We start from the raw sequence: 23383 nt of genomic DNA on the forward strand, positions 1-23383 counted from the left end.
GACGGCTCCTAGACGCCTGTAGGGGTCACGCTGTGGGCAGCTAAGCAACATCCATTGGTCGCACTGTAATATGATCCAACATCAATTCTCTCACCACCTTCATCAACCCACTACGACCCGCGGTGCGTGGGGAGGCCCTCATCCAGCAGTGGATTGACAGGACGGCTTCTTCACACGCTGTTGGTCACTCACTTTCAGAGGCGTGGGGCCCACATCTTCCGTGTGCGAGGGCCGCCACACACTTGACACCATTGGGGGTTGATAGCAGCACGATGACGATGGGGGGGGGGGGTAGTGTTTTCACTCTTTGTGTATTGTCGGGGGGCTGCAGTGAAGGCCAACCCGGGGCCGCACTGAAGGTCACCAAGGGCCGCACTGAAGGCCACCAAGGGCCGCACTGAAGGCCACCAGGGGCCGCACTGAAGGCCACCAGACTGAAGGTCACCAGGGACCGCACTTAAGGCCACCAGACTGAAGGTCACCAGGGGCCGCACTGAAGGTCACCAGGGGCCGCACTTAAGGCCACCAGACTGAAGGTCACCAGGGGCCGCACTGAAGGGCACCAGACTGAAGGCCACCAGGGGCCGCACTTAAGGCCACCAGACTGAAGGTCACCAGGGGCCGCACTGAAGGCCACCAGACTGAAGGCCACCAGGGGCCGCACTGAAGGCCACCCGACTGAAGGTCACCAGGGGCCGCACTGAAGGCCACCAAGGGCCGCACTGAAGGTCACCAGACTGCTGGTCACCAGGGGCCGAGCTCAAGGTCACCGGGGGCCGCCAATAGCCCGCGGCCTCCAGCCGTAGGCGATTGGCGGGTGACCAATCAGGAGCGATGGGAAGCTTCGTGGCGAGTCTCGAGCACGTGCCGACACAGCATCACCACCACCATCACCATCGCCAAGTGTGCAGGCCATCGACCAGGGCAGGCCTTCTCGCCAATCAGACGTCTCGGACGGGGACCTCACACGGAGGAGAGAAGGCCCAGGCATCATTTTGTTTTAAGGGACATCTACCCAGTCTCGTTTTGTCCCCCCCTGGCGAGCAGTGAAGAGGAGGAGGAGGGAGGCGAGGGGGCGTCTGGCCATGGACCCACTTTGTCATCGCGACCACGCGGCCCATGAACCCAGCTGGACATTGGCCGCGGTCCAGAGACCCGGTCAGCAGCTACAGCAGCAGCAGCAGCTGCAGATGTGCGTGGCATGCGTCCTAGAGATCCTGGGCGATCATAACATCTCGGTGGGTGGTGGCATCGTAACAACAACAACAGCGATGATGATAATTCCACGAATATAATAGCGGCTTTTCGACAGCGATATCAGAATGTACTTTAAGCAGCAGCAGCAGCAGACCACTCGGCGTTACAATAATTATAATATGAATATATTATAATAATCCAGTTACTAAATTGATGACCGAAGCGGCTTCACAACGACTAATTAGAATATATTCTAACATTGGTGTGTGCGCAATAAACGAGTACTGTATAGTGTACGACTCGTACCCAATGGTTCCGCATGTCACATACTGTATTTGTTGCCTTATTTGAAGGTTAAAAAGGTAGAATACACATTGTGCGGAGACTGTAACAGGAGTGTGGTCCAATATGTCTTGCAACCCCCCGCAGAAACGAACAGGCAAAGGTTACGAATGGTTAGGGGTCACTTAAATGTGGGTCACAAGACATCTAGACCACGCCGTACATTCGAGTACAGTGGTGAATGTATGGGCGAGACGATTAATGTACTGTATGTTGAACTTCTTTCGCACCGTACGGTGCTTTTTCTGCAATATTTTGTTGTCTTTTCTTGGATTTCCTATTTGCACATATTCACTTTAAGATGTTTTCTTGTTCATGTTTTTTTGTTTGTTGCGGTTGCACCCGATTCAAGAGCCGAATGGCTCACAGGGCTATACCTAATACATGAACTTGAGTCAGCCTCGCAAATCGGAGGTGCGGGGGGGGTGTGAACAACACTGACCACAGAAAGCAGCCCTAAAGAAACGAGTTTCCAATCTACACTTAAAAGTGAATAGCTCCAGTGGCTTCGTAATATGTGAAGGCAGAGCGTTCCAGACGGCCGCTAAGAAGCGCGTCTTGAGACGAGGCATGCGTTGTGGAGTGGCAGGTCTAGCCTAGGGGACCCTCAGTGGCAAACATCCCTACGTGGCCCACACTTGTTGATGCCTGAGCTTGACTTCAAATTTAGGGTGTCATCTACAAGTAAGGAGGGGGGGGGGGGGGTTAATGTGTTTAATTTCCAATTATAGTTCGTAATCTGCGAGTAATTAAAGCAAATTCGATGATGTCGGCACGCACGAGACCGTTAATGTGTGCTGTGAAACACGTCGCGTATCGTGCAGTATTCATGGTAAATATACCCATAGTATTAACCAGGGCTGCCTTGGGTTCGAACCAAGAACCTCTCCTTCAACATTGGGCACACGGAATGGTTTGAATGATTGGTGGCATGAGTGTTGGGGGATCGGTGGTGTAGCGGTTAGCATACTGCGCTACGAACCCGGCCACCCGAGTTCGATTCCCATTAACGACCAATAACAGTGTCGAATATTTTAACCGTTCCTGGGCCTCCCCTAGGTCGGCTCAGCCTTCCATTTATTTCCTGATGTGATGCGTAAACGTGAGCACTGGAGAGACAGCCGGGCGTGGAACTGGCCACCCACCGCCTCGTGTGCCTTGTTGGCTTTCGTAGACGCTCGATAAACAGCACTTGCCCTAACAGTATGAACGGCTACATGGGGTCTCTTTGTGTTGTCTCATCACTCTTCAGGTCTGCCGCAAGACTCTTGCTCTGTCCCGGCTTCTGGAGCGCTTGCTTCAGGATGGCGGTGGGCCCCTTGTGAGCCTCCTTGCTGCAGGGAACTTGGCAGCTGCCTGGAGCCTGGTGCACAACCTGACAGGTGAAGGTCATGGGCTCGTGAGCTCAACGAAACTTGTTTTTATTTTACCAGGCCCCACTGAGCTATGTAGCTCTCTTTCAGAAGCGACCTGGCCACAAATGATAGCGCAACGAAGTGGCCTGTCGCGTGGGAAATGTATTGCAGCCAAATGCTCTGATGTTGATTATAAACGTGGAGGGAAAAACCGGAGGACCCGGAGAAAAATCCACGCGGCCACAGGGGAGAACATGCAAACTGTAAATATACAGCAGGCGGCAGGGTCGGGATCGAACCCACGAGCTCTCGCATAGCATGCGAGGCAGTTAACATCTTGCCACTGCGGTGAAGGTCGTGGGCTCGTGAACTACCAGCTGAGGGTGAAGGCTGGGTGGGTGATCTTCCATTTGGTAATATTTTGCTTTTAAAATTGGTTGCTGAGCACAAGGACAAATGTCCAAAGCTTTAAGCAGCCAAAAACAAACAGCATTATTGAAGGTGAAGTAGAAAAGAGTTGATGCGTTTCTTGAATTGCGCAAGGTTGCAAAAAAAAAACTTGTGAAGAGAGATGATGCGAAGGATTTTCAAAGGTGGGCAGTGCGGGGAACGAAGCATTGATGTAATATTTCCTTCGTTGTTACACAACTATAACGCTTTCTCAAGTCAATGACTGAAAGATCACCCATGGGAATAATAGGGGGGTGGGGGGAGGGTAGGCGAATGGGTGGGTAGGACTGAGCTGAATGTACATACATTATTAGCAATATCAACATAAATTGGTACACCCCAGTGTCCACTTGCCTATATGATCATCGTCGGCATTGATCTATCCACATGTGGATGAAAGTTTTGCCAAACTGTCGTCCTCTCTCAAGGTCTTATGTGACACGCAGGAGGGTTCTGGAACAGGACTTTTGGATAATTACATCTCAAGGAGTGAATTGCATGTGCAAAGGAAGCCAGAGCATAGCCTTGAGAAAACGCAAACGTATGAGAAGATAACACTCAATTGTCTACACAGATGGGTTTGTGAACCCACTTGCTCTACTGCTATATCCTGACCAGACCACATCAGGTTTAGGATTTTTGCAATATTCTGCGTGATCTACCAACCATTGCCTTTAAAAGCTAAGGAATGCAGTATTTTGCACAGAATTGGAAGACATCAAAACTTGTGATGACAGGTGAAATGTGGTCTTCATTATTGGAGCGTTTGACAAAAGGTTAAACAAACACTCTATTTATTATAATTCAATGACATTCATATAAAAATAAACTCGTTTAAAAGTTTTTTTAAAACAACGGTTTTATTAACAACTTCGTTTAACGCACGGTCGATAAGTACGTCAATGGCGCCTGAGACACGCGGCGCCTGCTTTTTGTGCGAGCCGATTCCACAGTTTAGGGACTGCGGCGTTTTTCACCTACACAAACATATATAAATAATTAAGCCTCCATACACAATGTAAATTGCTTTAAAGTAGCGAATTAATTGATGCCGATTTTGATACAGGCATGCATTGTCACCGGATCTGGGTACGTGTGCAAAATGTGGAATTGATTGGACAATGGGAAGTGGACGAAAGTTTGATTACAAGATTTGACCCAGACATACAGAAGCCTAGTTTATGTGTGAACAATTGTACCGGGTTACGTTATCCACTGAAGTTGTCTCTGCAGAATTTCACCGTCATTAGTGTGCGTGGAGTGTCGAGGTGGTTTGAATGCGGTGCTTCAGGTCATATCAATTACCAAAAAGTTTGGTGTCTGATACCTTTATTACATAAGTGTTATTAAGTTATTTTATTAGGGAATTATTTTCTGGATTGTATGAATGTGTGACCTCCCCCCCCCCCCCCGTCTCCCTGCAGCGAATCCATGAGTTTACATTAGTCAAGATCATGATTCGATTTGGAAATCGATAGTTTTTATTTTATTTTATCATCGTGTATTATATGTTGTCTCGTTGGTACCGTAACCTTAGATTGGCATTATATACAGACATAGGGCCAATTATAATTACATCAGGACTGTTACCTGAAATTACAACTCTATTGCTCTCCAATGTCGGCACGACGTTCGACATTTCGGCATGTGGAGAGAAAACGTCGGACATCATGCCAAATGACGGCCTAAAAACACATCACAGAGCTGTACAGCACAGTCTCAGATACCGACGCAGTTGTATAATTACATTGCGATTGCAATTCATTCCCAATGACACAAATACAATTGTAATCGATATCATGAGTGTAAGATTATATTTTAAAAACATAATTGATGTGTCATTTTATGCCTGCCGGAAATCATAACTATAAGTTTGAGCTGTAGCATAACTAGCTAGGTGGCGGTGGCTATGCACGTGGCCTGGAGTCCAACACTGGAGGCAGCAAGGGTTGGTGGCTCACCGCACAAAGCTTGTGAAACTCCCTTCTCGTGGGCTTCGAGAAAGTGCCATACCCTGGCTTGCCAGAAGAAGGCAGTACAGAAGTGGACTAATCACCATCTCCTTACATCTGTACAGTTATATAGTGTTTCCCCCTTGCTTGTGCAGATTTTCTCCATGTGCTCCGGTTTCCTCCCACACTTTTTAAACATCTTATAATAAAAACACAATGCAGGATCCTCCTGCAATAGAGTCACATGACTCGGTGTGGCTTTCCTAAATAAGAAAATTCCAAGCTGTGAAACAAATGGTCCCAGCTTCTGGTAGTGCTTACGAGGACCGCGATGGTGCTGTTGATATGTCTCTCCGCTTGTGCCTCCGTGTGCTCAGGGATGTTGACCGTTCTTCAGGATGTCCCAGCGCTCAACTTGGTGATGGAAGGTGAGGAATGGTACTAGTAGCTACGGGCCATGAGGGCCTAGGTCTCTTTTGTGAGGCCTGGGCACTATTACAATCGGCGGACTCCCATCCACTGTGGTCTCGCTAAATCCTTCTTGCTGCTCGCGCGGGTGATGGAGCTGTTGTCAAATTGGCTCAAACCTTATGGAACCATCGTTCCACTCTTGCTTTGTTCATGACCTTCTTTGGCTTTAAATCGGGCAGCGGTGTGGCCCAGCGGTAGCGCATTCCCAGCTTGTTGAAGAGGTTCACGTGTTCGAATCTAGCGGGTTCCCTGATTATTTCTCCGAGTGTAATAACGATGATGATGATAATACCACGCTCCGTCTGCTTCACAGTGGATATTACAGATTCCCTGACGTCAGCCCATTACATGTGCCTGCATCTGGGTCCAAATTTTTCCAAATTCGATAATTACACCACAAATGACTAAAGGAATTATAAATAGCAATCATCACCCCCTACTGGTGGGCTAATGCTCCAGGTCACTCTTGAAAATGAGACTCATCCTGGTTTCTTGAGTTTTCACCTGGTTACACGAAAGAAATTAAGCGCACCGCGTATGAGAAGAGGAAATGTGGTAATTGGGTGGTTCCTGATGAACATTATAGTGAATTATGATGGGAGCCATGTCACTGTGACTTATGATGATGCTATTGTGATTCAAAAAATGTTTCAGCCCTCTTGTTAATCCACTGCTGAATAAAGGCTTTCTTATGTCATGGGGATTGTTTGACCATACTTGACCATGCCGGTCATTGCGGGTTGGTGAATAATCTTCCGTTATCATTCGCCACCGACATTACCCGTGTCTGGGAATTGAACTTGGGTTGCCGGGTTCAGCGTGTTAACCACTGCGCCACCGCTCCACCCAAATCATTGCACAGGTATCCCTCGATTTACGGACGATCGGTTTACGAAATGTCGCATTTCATGCAATTCACAAATGATGGACACGTTTAGATTAACGAAATCGAATTTCCGCGTGAACTAAATTTCACTACGGCACGCGCCGTGTGATCATCAAACAAGAAGCACCTGGGAGGCTGCGCTATGTGTCCGTGACAGCGTCACGTGTCCCTACAGGGCAACAGTAACTACTCCGCATCGCCTTGCCAGTAATTCCAGCATGCAGATATTTTTGGTGAGTTCCCTGGAGAAGTAATTTTTCGTTTTAAATTCATTATTATTCTATCGTTTTAATATTTATGTTCTTTATTATTATTTTTGTATAGTAAGAAGTGATATAGGTGTACATATTTAGGTGAGGATTAGAGTTGGAATGACTATCCGAAACACATCCCTCTCGTTTTTAGAATTAAATTAATGGGAAAGGGACCATCCATTGGTTAGGTACGTAAAAATCTGTCAAAACTTGACCCCTCCCCCCCCCTCCCTGTACGCACGCGTACTTTTTACACCCCCCCCCCCACCTGCGTACGTACGCTTGACGCACCCCCCCCCTCCCGAATCCTATAGAATGGCCGATATTGAATCCACGCAGAAACGATCAAGGATGAATAATATTAACGTGTTTAAGCAAACAGATAGTCCACCGCCGGCTGCATTAAATAATGAAGTTGCGTACCTTGGCCACTTATTTTGCTGAGCTGCGTGATAACTGCAGTCAGGGGTACGGTGACATACAAGTGACACCTCTCCCACAGTCCTACTTCTCCCGGTAGTACTTGTTGTCTGACAGCTGAAGAAACTGAACTGTGGCTCATTTGAAGGCCAATGTAGACAAATTATTATCGAGGCTTCACCCCCCCCCCCCCCCGTTTTCTATGCATACATTGTCAGTAGACCCCCCATACGCAAGCGTACGCTATTGGGTTAACCCCCCCCTCCATGCTTACGTACTAAATGGATAGCCCCAAACACCATTCCGATTTACGAAATTTCGCTTTACGCACGTTTTTCTGAAGAATGCATCCCATTCGTAAATCGAGAGATACCTGTACAGTAAAGCACTCAATATTTTACAATATCAGTGCCTACCTTATTACAGATAAATTCAGACCTTATTGGTCACCCTGTGCCCTTATAAATCTCAATGTTCATCCTACAAAGTCCCATCACAAGCAAGAAACACAAAAAATAGACAAACATTATGCTGTATGGACCTGAAAACTCAATTTCTCTGTACAAGAATATGGGTAATCCGTATGGGTTGACAGGTATGTTTTACACATCTGGTGCCTCAAAAGTCTGTGCTTTCAATGCTGCTGCACGATTGAGCAGTTTCATATTTTGTGCATTATTGTTGCAAATCTAGTTGTAACATTTTGTTCATGATACATTCATAAATCACCATCCTTTACACATCGGCCACCCAGTACTGCTGCCATTGTCCTGTCAATGGAACTGTGCGTGTTGGAACATTAGCACCTTAAGTGTCCAATCCGCGTGTTGCCGAATACTAATTCTGTCCAATATTTGCGGGGGGGGGGGGGGGGGGCGAATGCCGATGTCGCCGTCAGGACCGGTGGGACAAATCTGCATGATGAAGGTTTTCGGAAATGTCACCGTTGACACCAACGCTCGAATGACACACGCAAAAAAAACGACTTGATGCATTCGTTAATAACACTGTGGCCGTAAAAGGAGAATTAGTCTTCTTGGTTCTTTTGGTAAAGTCACGTAGAAGGGAGATAATAAAATAATAATAATAAAATAATACAATTCTCACGACGTTTCGGCCACACCGCATTCAGATGCTGTCTTTCCGACAGACCTGTTCTTCACCTGAGGACGGCTGCTTGCGTTGTGGCCGAAACGTCGTGAGAATTGTATTTTATTATTTTTATTATTTTATTATTTCCCTTCTACGTGACTTTACCGAAAGAACCAAGAAGATGAATCCCTGCAGTCACGAAAGCTTTAAATCGAATTTAAGGAGAATTAGTATACAGCAGGCGACGTTTTGGGGGCAGTGGCCCTTCTTCACGGCACATGGAGATGCCAGAGGAGTAGAGGGAAGTGGCAATTGGCATTTCTTCTGAGACCCAGCCTCTGAGGTGTTCTCTGGGCCTTGGAGGGGAGGGTTCAGTTTCTCGTGTCATCTGCTAAAGCCATGATGCGCTAAGGGGTATTTTTGTGGCAGTCGTTGCGAGAATTTGTCACCCGAAACTCGCGTATTTTGAGCAACTGCAGAAAGTTGCTAAGGCGGTGCCACAGAGCAGTGTTTCACAATTCCAGTTTTCGCGACTCCCCATCGTCTGACTTTCCGTGATGAACATTTTTTTGTCGTACCTTGACACACTGCATGCGCCTGATAGTTGGCAATCACTGAAAGCTGTACGTGGTTGTGTCGCAGTGACTGGAGTTGAGAAACACCGCAATAGAGTGGAGGCAGCTCTGTCTAGCAATGAATTTGTTTAAAAGTGTGTTTGATCAACAGATAATTGGTCTCTAATGCACCAAATATGGGTAGTCACGTGACCTCCGCTTATGATCTGATTGGAGATTGTCATCCTAGTTTACCACCAGCGGGAGCAGCAATCACACTTAGAGATAATGATTTGCATATGTGGCGGTATTTGCGTAAATGCTTAAGAAACTGAAACCGCCTTGCGTCACATCTCGTCTCGGCCATTCTAGTACCCTGCTGTAGTCTAGCCAAGCATACCCCTCCCCCTTCAATGTCACCTGTCTCTGTGCGGCACAAGGTGTATGCAGCACCTGCCTGCGAAAGTGCATTCGTCCAGGATGAGCAGCCATATTTTTATCATTTTACAAAATGCGAAACGGTTCAGCACCCGTCGCCGGTGAAGGTTGCCAGCAACAATCGCCCGATAATTATTTATCCTCGTGAAACGCGACCGTTGTCAGTGCTCACTCAGCTCACGTGTCGGCTCAAGTCGGAGGACGTGGCGAGGGCGCTGCTGGCGATGGTGGAGAAGCAGGTCCGTGCCTCACAACGCACCCACGCGCAAAGATCCCCTGTATAGCCTGTTGCGGCAAGAGCGAGTAGCACCTATTAAGGCCGGCACACAAGAGTCTGGGTGGCCAGCACCATGCCCGGCCACCTTTGTCTCCCAAGTGGCGACGATTCCACATTGCACTAGGTACTAATTTTAGGCTGAGTTAACCTAGGCGGAGGCCCAGGACTGGTTCAGATAATTGTCACTGGTGTTGGCCGTGAGCGGGAATCAAACTCGGGTCGCCGGGTAAGGGGAGTGGCTGAGAGTGGAGAGCGCACTCTGGTGTTAATGTACAGCTCTCTATTTCTGTCCTTGAAGAATTTATATTTTATCGTAAAACTTAAAGAAGGCACATGCGGGGCATATTGTCCTATGTAATGCCGTCGAGCATGCGCTGTCCTCAAAAGTATTTAATTAGCTGTACAGAGAAACCGGCAGGGAGCTGTCGCAGCAAACGTGTTTGCACGTTTGAAAATAGTCCTCTTTGCTAGGATTTTTGCCAACCCTTTGATCTATTTGATCAATTTATATTAAAGTTGAATTCATTTTGGATAATTTTGTCTTGAGTTATCATGCCTTTCCGCCATAGAATGACGGGCAGACGGGAGCTAGTACATTAACGCTTTCAGCCACTGCTGGATAGCATTCAAAACACACACACGGTAAATTCCGCCGTTTTATTCTTTACAATGTTTCCCCCCGACCCCAACTCCCTCATTCAAGATTAAAACGATGCTGATAAGGCAACAGGGGCACAATCTCCATAAAATTAGCCCGTCTTAACCATCACTCGAAATTACAAGCCTGCCTCTTTGCCCGCTTCTCTAGCGATAATTGAACAAGTGTATTAAAAACCGGTAATTGCGTTCATTAGTGCCGAAGTGCGCCAGCGTTCGCGAATTCAGTGCCGGTTCTCCATTGTTTCTTGGCAGGTCACAGGGCCGGCGGGCCCAAAGCAGAGCCTCCCTTTCATTGCTCTGCTGGGGAAGCTGATTGATGCTCTGCCACCGTTAGCGGAGCGCCTGGCGCACCATCAAGGTGTGTGCTCTGTGTGTGTTTTTTGTATGCCATTAAAAAACCGAGGAGGGGGGGGGGAAGAAAAAAATCTCCGTTATGGAAATTTCCAGTCGTTAGGTGAACCGATCGTAATTATTGTGGCGTGGAGGAGGGTGGCGGGTGGTGGGGAGGGTGCGCTCGTGGGTTTGTGTTGCGAATTGTTTCTGAGATGCCCCAGGCAAAGGCCGGATTCCCACTTTCGCTGCTGGGCTGGATGATAATTCAGATGCTAATTCGGCCGAGTCATGAGATGGCAACCAATGTGAACGATTCCACGATGCGCTCTGTGCGTTAACATAGCTCTAATATCCCACTGCTGGGCAGAGGCCTGTATAACTATCTTCAGAAGCGACCTGACCATAAATGATAGCTCAGCGAAGTGCCTTATCACGCGGAAATTTATAACACCTAAATACTCACATGTTGCTTCTAAATGTGGAGGGAAAAACCGGAGGACCCGGAGAAAAATCCACGCGACCACAGGGAGAACAAATATCCAGGCGTCAGGGTCGGGATAAAAACCCACGACCTCTTCTGCAGTCTGTCTTTGCTTCTCTCTCATGGGGTGCCACGGTGGTGAGATGTTAACTACCTCACTGGGCATACAGGAGGTCTTGGGTTTGATCCCGAACCTGACGCCAGTATATTTGGAGTGTGCATGTCTCTCTCCCCGTGGTCGTGTGGATTTTTCTCCGGGTCCTCCGTTTCTTCCATTCACATTTACAAACATGCGTTTGGAGTATGTGGCTGCTATAAATGTCCACGTGATAAGCCACATCATTGACCTACCATTTATGGCCAGGTCACTTTTGAAAAAGAGCGACACAGGTCAGTGGGCCTTTATCTGCTAAAATAAAAATAGTTTAGTTTTAGTTTCTCTCGGCTTCCGCTCTAACAGAGTTAGTTTCATCAGCCATTCTCGTGACGTGTGCTGCCAAATTCGACTTGATTTTTCTTTCACTGCACCGTTGGTGTTACCCCTGTTTTTTTCTTTATCTCTTCAAATCCTTAGTCGATCTCTTTCAACTTAATCCTCAAACGTCTTTTCCTGTCGAGTTGTGTTAGACCGTGAAGCGAAGCCTCGCGAGAAAAAGTTTTTTTTTTTTTTTAACGGAGCCATCTTATATAACGTACCAAAAAAATAAGTCGAAGACTTTTGTTTTTAAAGAATGTGTGAGCTGCCCGTGAGGGTGTTTTACTCATACATGTTTAAAGCACGAGCGCACCACTCGGCTGAGCTCTACTTATTCCGGTCATTCATTGCGTGAGAGATGGCTACAGCTTTGGGAGCCCTTCATCCAGCAGTGGATTGATTATGGCTGAGGGTGATGACAATCATCTTTCACTGTGGTCGTCGTGATTCTTTATGAGCATCGTCGCCACTGCCATTGTCACAATGGGAATTGTCATCACCACATTTATCATCATGACCACCACTGGTCATCAACTAACTTCCATCGTCACCACTGCTGTCATCATCGTCGTCACTGTTGTCTTCATCCTCATCGCCATTGTCAACAGATTCACCATGAAACTGCTATCATCTTAATTGCTCTTTGATCATTCGCTATCCGGCATCACGGTTACAATTACCAACTTCATTAACCGTCATCGTCGTTACCGTAGTCTTCATCATTGCTATTTTTGCTGTCATTCACCATCGTCACCACAGTTAATCACGATGGCATGCGATAACACTGGGACACCACATGTTTACCGGTCTTATTACGAAAAAGGAGAAGGAGGCACGGCAAAAAAGGGTACTCCGCCTGTTCCACCTGTACGGGATAAAGTGTTGCATCCTTACATTCATGGGGTTTTCTCTGGGCGTTCAAGTTTCCTCCCACATGTGAACGCTTGTTAATTGGCCGAAAACACCTTCATATGCAGAGGGCCACGGAACTTCAATGGGACTTTGGTGCCGGCTCACCGCATGGCCGTGCCTCTGTGTTGTTCTCTCTCTTCAAGAGCGAGCGAATGACGTGCGGTGGTAGTGGCGGCGGCAGCGGTCGAGTTACGAGTTGGGAATTTTTACGATGAGCAGCAGTCCTTGTCTCTCTTCTCTTCTCGCTTTGTTGTCGCTCCTGGGAGAGACGCGGTAAAACGACTGACAATTATCTCCCTGTTACAGTTCTCTCCGTTTATTTTATTGACAATAAAGTTACCAAAATGATAATCGTATAGTCTAAAAATAATTTGCTTATTTATGCAGGAGAGCCACGCTTGAGTCATAGGACTCTTTTTCAGGAGGGTCCTTGCATTGGTGTTTTTTTTAATTTTAAGATTCTGTCGTTCAATTAATGACGAGTGTGTTCATACAAGTAGGAGGAAACCGGAGCACCCGTATTGGTCTCCTGCCTCATCCACGGGTGCCACGGTGACGAGATGTTAACTACCTCACCCGGTATCGAATAGGTCGTGGGTTTGATCCCGACCCTGACGCCTGTATATTTGGAGTCTGCATGTTCTCCCCGTGGTCGCGTGGATTTTTCTCCGGGTCCTCCGGTTTTTCTCTCCACACTTAGAATCAACATGCGTTTAGAGTCTTTAGGTGTCATACACTTAAATGTGATAAGCCATTTATGGCCAGGTCGCTTCTGAAAATAGTTATACAGCTCAGTGGGCCTTACCTGATGAAATGAAAATATTTTTAAGGTAGAGTAGGAGTATCATCTGCCGCGTTATAGATCTTTTCAGCAGGAATAATTTGTTATGTTCCAGTTCATGGGCATCTTGCAACGGTAAATATGTGATCGTTCTCTTCTGGGCTTGGCATTGGTCGTCCTGGCTTGCTAAGACATTTCCTAGAGTCTGTCTCTGACACTTGTAGTCAGGCGCCAGCAACTTCTTTTTTGTTAGCGTCCACCTCTGCGTTTCACACAGTAATACAGACAATCAGAATCTTTATTTAGACTAGCAAGAATCCGGTGAACTATGAAGCTCTTTTTCACAGATGTCTAGTAGGGGAAGGTCAGAAAGTTACAACAACAAAGAATACAAAAACCGATGGGAGTGCAAAGTATGGGAAAGCTAAGAAAGTCACGAAATATACTTAAAGATAATTCAAGTTTGTAAGTATCAAATTGCATGAAAGCACTGCAGTCTGAAAAACCCTTTGCTCTCCACTCGGACTCATCTCTCCGCTCTTCCAACGACGTTGACCGCTGTCGTACCGAGGGCCTTTGCCAGTTTCTCACGTTCCCTTTCGCCGTTGGGTGCAGCGCCTCTGCTGGAGCAGCTGGTGGCTCTGTTGCGCTTCCCGGACGAGGTGGTGCAGGTGGCGGCGTTCTACGCATGCCGCGGCGCGTGCGGTGGCGGCACAGGCGGCGTGACGTTGGAGGAGCGGTTTCCCGCGCGCCTCCTCCGCACGATGTGCGCCGCCACGCTCGCCACGCTGGGCGGTGCGCCGGGAACGGAGCTGCAGTTCAACGCCCTCGGTGGGTGGCGATGACGGTGGTAGTGGTGATGATGGAGTGATGGTGACGGCGATGATGTGGTGGAGGAGTGGATTATGATCGCGATGGTGATGACGATGATGTGATGGGGGAGTGGATGATGATGTGGTGGTGGGGGGGGGGATGATGGCAATGATAATTGATGATGACGATGATAGTAATGATGGTGATGATGTCCTTGGTGATGATGACGATCATCGTTGCACTGAAAGGTCATGGTGATCATGAGGCTTGTACCCATCCAGCCCTTCCTCCAGCAGTGATTTGATTTGATTAATTGTCTTGCTTCAGGGTCACGAGTGCTAAAAATGTAAATAAACATTTACTTTAACCACTTATTTCGTTTGCACGTCACCACAATTATGACGAGGAATGTGATGATTAAAAACTTCTCTCTCGGTCATGCCGCATGCGTTGAAGGCTGGCTCGTGAGAGTGTGTTATTTTCTGCCCTTGCAGATCACATGCCAACCTATGTGAATTTGCATTCGCTATGAACCTGGTCACCATCAGTAGCCAGTAATATCTGAGCCCCCCCCCTCCGCCTTCAAAAACACTGACCAGCGTGGTGAAGTATGGTCAAACAACTCCCATGATGGATGTGGCATGGAAAGGCCACCGCATGCAGTTATTATCTAGAAAGGAAGAGGTGCTATACGGTTTTGAGATGTCGCTTGTTCCGCTGGAATCGAACTCGGGTCGCTGGGTTCATAACGCATTGAGCTCACCGCTGCGCCGCCCCTCCATCGACAGTATCGTACACATAGCAAGTTTGTTTCGGTGCTGCGAAGTGAATTTTAGTTTTTAAAGTCAGTGCGCGAGTGTTTTTGTTTTGCACACGTGATGGGAATTGCCACTGTGAATAACAGATTGATGACCCGAGGGCAGACAGGAGGATGGTGACCTCCACATGGGTAGTGGGCGTCTGTGCCAGCCCGTGCACGCAAGACTCGCTTGCGTGTGTGCATGCGAGAGCGTGTCCGTGCGTATGAGAGTGTATCCGTGTGTGTGAGAGTGTGTGCGTGTGTGAGAGTGTGTGCGTGTGTTTAAGAGCGTGTGCGTGTGTGTATGCGAGAGTGTGTCCGTGCGTGCAAGAGTGTCCGTGTGTGTGAGAGTGTGTGCGTGTGTGTAGAGTGTGTCCGTGTTTGTGTGCAAGAGTTTGTCCTTGTGTGTGAGAGTGTGTGCGAGTGTGTGCGTGCATGCGAATGTGTGTCTGTATGGCTATTATCAGGGAAACAGAAGTTGTTTTGTGTATATGTGTGCGTGCCTATGGATGTGGGGGATCGGTGGTGCAGTTGTTATAACACTGCACTACGAACTCTAGCCACGGCTAACATCGGTGGCGAGTGTGCACGTGTACGTATGTGCGCGCACACGCGAAAGTGTGTGTGTTCATGTGCGCGCGTGAGAGTGTGTGTGCTCGTGTGCGCACGTAAGAGTTGTTTGTGTTTGTGTGCGCACGTAAGAACGTGTGTGTTCGTGTAAGCACGTGAGTGTGTGTGTGTTCGTGTGGGCACGCGAGAGTGCGTGTGTTGATGTGCGCACGTGAGAGTGCGTGTGTTGATGTGCGCACGTGAGAATGTGCGTGCGCACGCGTGTGAGAGCATGCGCTCCTTTGACCCCTCCTACCCTGCCCGTGCCGTGCAGGTCTGCTCAGGCAACTCCTGCGCGTCGCGCCATTGGTGTCCGAGCTGATGCGACCGCTGCCGGACCTGGCCAGGGAACCGTCGCTCGCGCACGCCGCTAACGGTGCCCGAACTGTTGTTAATGTTTTGTTGTTTGTGCCATGATCTATCCACTGCTTGATGAAGGACTCCCCGAGCCATCTGTGTCCTGTCTGCCACCGTCCCGTGATGTCAACGTCAACAAAAACCCTCTCTGGCTCCTGGACACAAGCCGATCGCGTCGCCCCGTCTCCGCGGGCGTGTTCCCTGCTTTTGGCTGCCATTCTCTCATTCGTCTTGACCACCGGCCTTTGTCCCTGTCAGCGACGTGTCCTGCCAGAGCCTGCCTACCGTTATCTGCATTCTCGTAACGCACGCGCTCTCTTGCACGCGCGCGTTCTTCTGATCGCGCGTCCCACGTGACGGCGTATGTCTCGTGCGTGCATTAACTTGTGCCCAACGGTTTGCTGACGAGGTTTTGCTTGCTTTTGGATTCGCAGACGAAGCTTCTCTGCCGCTCATTCTCAAAAAAGTAAGTAGGAAGCGCTATTGACAACAAGTAAGGTTTTAGAGACAATATATATATCATCGGATGAGTGAATGGTTATTCGGAACTCTTCGGGGAGAAGTTTATGAATTGTGCCTGGCATGTCCAGGCGGTGCGTCTTTGTGTCAACGCACGAGTGCGTATGTCCGCACCTCTGTGCGCGTATGGGTGGAGAGTGGCGGCGCGATAGTTAGCGCAGTGTTCGATTGTTGGTGGTGAATATCTGAACTGGGCCTATGCTTTGCCTAGGTCGACTCGGCCTTAAAGTGAGTACCCAGTGCGGTGTGTAAACGCCAGCTTTGGGGGAGATAAAGGCGGTCAAGCGTGGTGCTGGTCACACCACCCTTTCATTCCTGCCTGAAGAGGTGCTCGCTAACAACACTTGTCTCCCAGAGAGTATGAAGACTATATAGGGGATCTTTGCTTTTGTTGTGTGTGTGTGTTTATGTGTGCGTGGCTGTTTGCGTAACATTGTGTATCTCTGTGCAAACATGCGTGCATTCATAGACTGGAGATCTGTGAAAATAGCTTTATAGCTCATGGGATTCCTCCAGTACAAATAAATATTCCGATTCTAATTTGTAAATATGCGAAAATGCATGCATTGCTTGCATGCGGCGCACACACACAGACGCACCACGTAAACGCACGCACACCCGCGCATACGTGTGTACGCATCTTGTGAATTCACGAGTACGCGTGCGTGCGTGCGTGCAGCTGCTGCACTCTGGGGAGGACACCCTTCGCGTGGCGAGCGTGCAGTGCATGTGCTGCGTGCTCGCCCAGCGCCCCGAGTCGTGCGTCGCCACGTTCCTGCACGCGGACCTGCCAGGTCAGGCAGGAGAGAGACCCCACCACCCCATTCACAGGCCGTGCCACCGTTTCGACACACGCCTCGAGAAATCTCACCCAGGCCGTGCAGGTTTTCGTTCCACCGGTCGATCCTTGGCGCGGTTTGTTTCTTGACCCCCAAATGCCCAGCCAGCTCCGTTTCCACTCCTTCCCTTTCACAGCAAGTTGGGAAACAAAAAAATATTTGAAATTAATTGCAGCTTGTAACACGGCCACCGCCGCCGTGGAAGTATTCGCTTGCTCTCGAAGAAAGAGAACGATGCGGAAATGCGAGGAACCCCAGACGACCTGTCGCCAACAATTGCCCAAGCTGGGTGTTGACATAAGGGAGGAAACCGGAGCACCCGGCGAAATTTGATGCGTGCGAGGGGGCAACACTCTATGCCATACAGACAAAATGGGTGGAGTCTACGTGTTCGCTGTACAGCATACTCCTGGAAAGCCGGGTTACGGCACCAGTGCTGTGCCCACGGGAAGGGAGTTTCACAATGTGTGGGCGATGGATCACCAACCCTCACTGCCTCCACAGTGGTGGATTACAAACTACGTGCAGCTTAGCCCACCATAGCTCGGCCCATGGATCGTAATTCGATCAATGACACCCCCCCCACACCTCCCCGCCCTGTTTGGCTCCCTCTTGCCACAGAGTTCCTGTTCGAGGCGCTGTCGTCCACAAACGAGCTGCTCGTGTGGTCCATCTACTGCTGCCTCACTCACTTCATCCAGCACGAGCTCTTCTACTCCAAGTGCCAGAGCGCCTACGGTAAAAACAACCACCTCCTCCCACCCCACCCCCCCCTTGTCACAACCCCCCCATCCCCCCCCACATCTCGGCAATTGGGTGGTCACGTGACCCACCAGCAGCGCGTTCGCTGCTTGTTGCAGAGGTTCACGGTTCGAATCGAGCGGCCGCCCTCATTAATACTGCGGGTGTAATAACCGTAATGAGCGTAGTAGTAGTAGTAATAATGCTACACGGGCCGCCTGCTTCAGAGTGGACGATGAAGATCCTCCGAAGTCATCTGCAGGAGCAGGCCATCGTGTTCACTGGTTGGGGTCCACGTTGAGCCGAATTTAAAAATTACACCGCACATTACTTAATTGGGATTCTACTTAGCAATCGTTGCCTCTTACTGGCAAAGTAATGCCCCTGGTTATTTTTGCAAATTTGACTATCCTGGCCTCCTGAGTTCTCACCTGGTGAAGCAATCTTCACCCCCTACCGGCAGACTAATGCCCCTGGTCACTCTGGCAAAGGAGACGCTACCCTGGCCTCCTGAGTTCTCACTGGTTAAACAATATACACTTGAAGCTTGAGCCCCGTGTCCTGTGTAAGACCGATTTGGAATTCAGAGGCAGCTCATAGTGATGTCTGGGAAAGGCGTGCGTGTTCAAATAAAAAAAAGTCAGATGGCGAAGATGTTGCTCAGATGGAGGTGTGTCAATCGTTCTGCTCCTGTATGAGGGCCTTTCCACACCAAGCAGGTCGTGGGGGTTCATATTCCATGTGCGGGAGTATAGTACATTACAACAATGGCATTTTCAGCACTGCTTTCTACTGCCGACCACGTAGGCCTGCAGCCTATGATGTCTGTTATACACGGCGGTCACCCATCCATGCACTATGCAGGTGCCATCCAGCTAAGCTCTCGAGGTTCAGATCTGATGCGGCGCATTCCGGGTCATTTGGTCTCACCCTTTTCGATTCAGGCCACGCTTACTAATTTGTGGGGAAGTAAAGAGTGGTTGTCGTACGCAAACACTCGGCCCTGCCATGGAAATGCGGAGTTTTCCACCACAAGCTCAGGACTGGGAACAGGAGACGTGCACCGTCTCGATGCTCGTTTGACGCAGGAATTATGGGATAAATGACAAAAACTCACAAACATCCAGTGTGGGCAGGGGCGGGTGGAGGGGTATCGTCGGTTACGAATCAGTTTGCAAATCTGGCACCTGTTTTTTCTGTATTCCTTCCCTCCCCGGCCATGGAGTGACACCGTGCCGGCCGCGCTTGCGACGTGTGCCCCCCGCCGCCCCCACCAATTCCCACCCCCCCTGCCCATGTGAGCAGGGATCGAACCCGTCCTGCGGAGCCTGCAGTTCCTGCTCAAGCTCGTGAACGTGGAGGCCCAGAAGCAGGGCTTCTCCCTGCTCGCCGAGATGCTGCAGAGGCAGCCGGCGAGCATCAAGATCTTCCCGAGCTGGAGCACGTACTGCCTGTGCCTGTCGGTGGTGCGCGACGGCGTCACGGCCGCCGACAGGGACGTGTGCTCCGTGGCCGCCTGCGCCCTCGCCTCCTTCCTCAGGTCAGCGCCGTCATCGTTCGTCGGGGAGGCCTTTGTCCAGCGGTGGATCGATCAGCTGCGGGATAAAGGACTTCCGCCCCTCCCTCCCGTCCCCCGAATCCTCCGCCGAATTCTCTCGCTATTACTGCGAATGTCGCAATCCCTGAGAGCTGTCGCGCGTCGTCGTGATCAGCTGTGATGTATCCACTGCTGGATGAATGCCCGCACCGTACCATCACCGTCAGTCATGGTCTCACGGCGCCACCTGACCTGATTTCAACGCTCCCGTCTCCACGGTCGACGTACTCTCCGGCACGATTCCCCAACCCTTTACCCAAAGCAAGCCCTTGCCCTTGACCGCACAACACCTACGATTACAACAGCATTACACACACACACACGGCATCATTACAACCACAACACAGCCACAGTAATCGACATCAGCCTTAATGGAGGCAATCTACTCACCACCTGCGTACAAGATGATTTCACTGCTCCGTGTGTGTGCAGCGGTTGTCCTCTTGCGCGTGTCTCTTACCTTGGCTGCTTCTCTATCCTTCGCTTGTGTTCTCTTAAATACCTGGAATTTGACTATTTTTAGTATTTTCCGAATTATAGTTTTACGTTTGTTGTTTAACCATGCGATAGTTCAAGAGACCAGGACAAGTCTCATTTGCAAAGCAAAGCAATTGAGACTTCACCTGGGGCATTAGTCTGCCAATTGTTGTAATTTGCGCACAGGCGTCACGTTGTCGTGAGCTACGTTTCCGAACTCGGTGTACGACACCACCCCCACGTTAGGGCAGGGCCCGTGGAAGGTGACATCACGAATAGTACTTCTGAGGTCGCTTCAATCACCTGTATACCCCACACCAGGTGGTGCGGCGCCTTCTCACGCGCTCGGATGTCCAGGTGTTTGTCGCCCGTCAATCAAAGCGAAAGCGTATTGTTTGGTTCAGTCTTTGGTGACTGCACCAAGACCATCGGCTCGCTACCCTTGAGAAGCCGGTTGAATCACGGGTGGTTGCCCAGATCTGAACTCAGGATCACAGCGGTGCCGCCTCAGTGCTCTGACGTTGCATCAGCCCCCTAAGCCACATGGCCAGCTCACGCTAAAGCAGCTTTGACGCCGTTCCTCTCTCTTAGGCGACACGCATGCATTGGTAGTAACAACACAGGCGTGTGTTGGTAGTTGAGTGGTCAGTCGAGCGGGCCGACACCACTGAGAGGCTGGGTTCAAATCCAGGTGTCCGTGAATAAATTATGTTCTCAAAGTTGATGGTCTCATCCCGATCAAGAATGGACTCACAAAATAAGGGGTTTTATTTTCATTTAGCGTCGAAAAAATTCCAGCTTTGAGAATCGAAAACTTAAATCACAGCTTGACTGCCACACGATGAGCAGTCCCCTCGGTTCTGTGTGCGTCGGAAAATACAGCACCCCTGAGGCCAATAGCTAAAATTGATCACTAGAAGGGTACTCATAATTAGTTATTTGATATCTTCTGTGAAGAGAGATATCTTCCATAAAGAAGATATGAAGATATCTCTCTTCAATGGAGATATCTTTCTGTGAAGATAAATCTCGAACAAAGATGGTGATGTTCTGCCTCCAATTCCGGACGGACGCTGGGCAAAAGCACATTATTCCGATTGCGCAATTGGAATAACATTCCGGTGAATTCGTTGAAAGTGAAAACAAATTAGCGTGCACTTCAAATTTAAAACCAGTAAACAAGAAAAACCCAGTGCTCCCTTGTCGATATTGACGCTGACCCCTGGAGGTGCCCGTCGCCCCGGGACGCTGGATCGTAGAGGACGGTCACGTGGCTGCCGCGATGGTTGTCCTTCTCGGGATCCTTCGGCGGGAGTCTGCGTGAGCACGACCGCGATCGCTGGCGGGAACGGAACGCAGTGGCGGTTCGCCCGTTGTTCCCTCTCGCCGGGCGGCGATGCCGGAGGTCGCGAGATTTTTCGGGACCTTCCCCGAGGTGTCGTGATTTTTGTTTAGCTTCGGCAGGGCGTTTCAGCGTCGGCGCTGTGACATTTTAAACGGTTCGCGGGCCATTAGGCCTACTTAATTAAACTAACGTTAAGGGAAGAAAGCGAATTAAAAATTAAACCGCTTTGTGAGAACGTTAGATTGTGATGCCGTGCGGCGTTGGTTGCCGAGGCTCACCCGGGGTCTGGGGGTCGAGGTGGGGAGAGGGAGGGGTAGTTGCACCCTTCACAGCTTCACTTGTAGACAGGCCTTGCATATCACAGACCATTTCTGAGATTTTTCATAAATACCCGCCAGGGAGATGGAGCAACGAAATCACGCCGTGTGCTTGTGGATTCTTTCACATCGCAGCAACGTGAGAGAGAGCGGTGGCTTGGGGTGACCTTCATCCAGCAGTGGATCGGTCATGGCCGGTGATGATGATGCATAATATATGGTTATTTGTCAATGTACTGCTGGATAAAAGGCCTCCGCCCGTGTCAGTCATGTTTTTTTTTATTATACTTCACCACGCTGGTCAGTGGGGGCCCAACACCGTTTTAGATATTGCTCGGCACCGCCGTGATCCATGGCCGTAAATCGAACTTAGGTTTTCAGATTTAATATCGTGCAGCGCACTACCAATTCACCACTGTCTAGGGGCGAATTAATATTTTCTTCGTGTGCGCCACTGCTCAGTTGTAAAGTTTGCCTGTGCCGCTCGTTTTCCATGCGTCGGGCTGTCTGCGGTCAGGAGCTGCCACTTGGTGGCACCAGTGCCCTACACGGAGCTGAAGGAGCTGATGAATGCCCTCCTGCAGATGCTGCGGGAGATCTCTCCTCCTTTGAGCCACCGCATGTCCGCCGCACACAGCGTGGTACGCATCACACCGACGCCTTAATTTAGCGTTACTTGTGAATGATTAGTGTGGTGCTGCGATCTTGTTTTTTTGGTGGGGGGGTCCACGGGTGAGGTGGCGTCCTCTGGCATCGAGATTTGTGAAAGACACAAAAGCGTGCATGCCAGCGTGCCGTTTTTAAAACTCCCGTTGACCGCAAACCCATTTCCAAAACCAATCATACAGATAAACTATACAAATTTCCACTTTGAATCTATCTGTTTGCAGTTTTAGAGCGTCAATCCCCGTGATATGCATGACTGGATCTTTTATCCGGGTGCTCGGGTTTCCTCCCACACGACACCAAAACACTCGATGAGATGAAATTGGTTGAACAGCATCGCAATGCAGCCAGGACCCTCTTGAAGAGGACTCTTGAGACTCGGCGAGGCTTTTCTGGAGAAACCAAAGGCGTCAATAAAAGGTGAAACTCAAGCGAGAGGGGGCTCTTGTGTTGGTGTTTATATATATACAATTTTTTTTAGTTTTCCGCCACTATATTGATTCCCACGGCGCACGCGACAAGCCGCTAAATTACCCCGGCGTGGTCTGGGGCTGGAAGTAATGGTGAGCCACAAGGCTCACGCGGCGCACTGAATGGGCCTCGGGTAACAACACGGGCACCCACGTCCCCACGGTCACACTCCCCGGCAACAGTTTTATTAAAAGCGGTAAAAGGCAAAGGTTCAGCCCCGCAATTGCCTGCTGGCGCCACTGCCTGCAAAAGAGCCTCTGCTCAGGAGAGCTCCTCTCGGAGGATATTTTGGCCTTCTCTTCCACATTGGCCACACGTATTGGGAGAGGCGGGAGTCCCCGTAGCGCGGGGGAGCCATTAGGCAGAGGCAGCAGTGACCTTGTGATCAACAGCTAACGTCTGTCTTGCGAGAACTGCACCATTCTTGGGTGTCTCCTGCTTTGTGTGCAAACAAAAAGTATCCTCAATGTGCTGTCCGTCTGTCTGTTTTGTTTCCCACCCGT

At 49.6% G+C, this 23383-nt stretch overlaps 1 protein-coding gene across 1 annotated transcript in view; it reads left to right on the plus strand.

The window, feature by feature from the left end:
- The first annotated feature begins 897 nt into the window (after positions 1-897).
- Positions 898-23383, plus strand: part of MEI1 (meiotic double-stranded break formation protein 1) — an 89619-nt gene continuing 67133 nt past the window's right edge. Inside the window, exons 1-12 of the mRNA XM_078599916.1 lie at positions 898-1238; positions 2792-2921; positions 5674-5724; positions 9577-9650; positions 10601-10706; positions 13946-14161; positions 15826-15927; positions 16343-16374; positions 17107-17221; positions 17888-18004; positions 19313-19547; positions 22261-22384. Of these exons, the coding sequence (XP_078456042.1) occupies positions 1086-1238; positions 2792-2921; positions 5674-5724; positions 9577-9650; positions 10601-10706; positions 13946-14161; positions 15826-15927; positions 16343-16374; positions 17107-17221; positions 17888-18004; positions 19313-19547; positions 22261-22384 (1455 nt within the window). The 5' untranslated portion in view covers positions 898-1085. The remainder of the gene's footprint in view (positions 1239-2791; positions 2922-5673; positions 5725-9576; positions 9651-10600; positions 10707-13945; positions 14162-15825; positions 15928-16342; positions 16375-17106; positions 17222-17887; positions 18005-19312; positions 19548-22260; positions 22385-23383) is intronic.

The sequence above is a fragment of the Lampetra planeri genome, chromosome 1 (genome assembly GCF_965212315.1).
Source record: "Lampetra planeri chromosome 1, kcLamPlan1.2.h2, whole genome shotgun sequence".
Taxonomy (NCBI): Eukaryota; Metazoa; Chordata; class Hyperoartia; order Petromyzontiformes; family Petromyzontidae; genus Lampetra; species Lampetra planeri.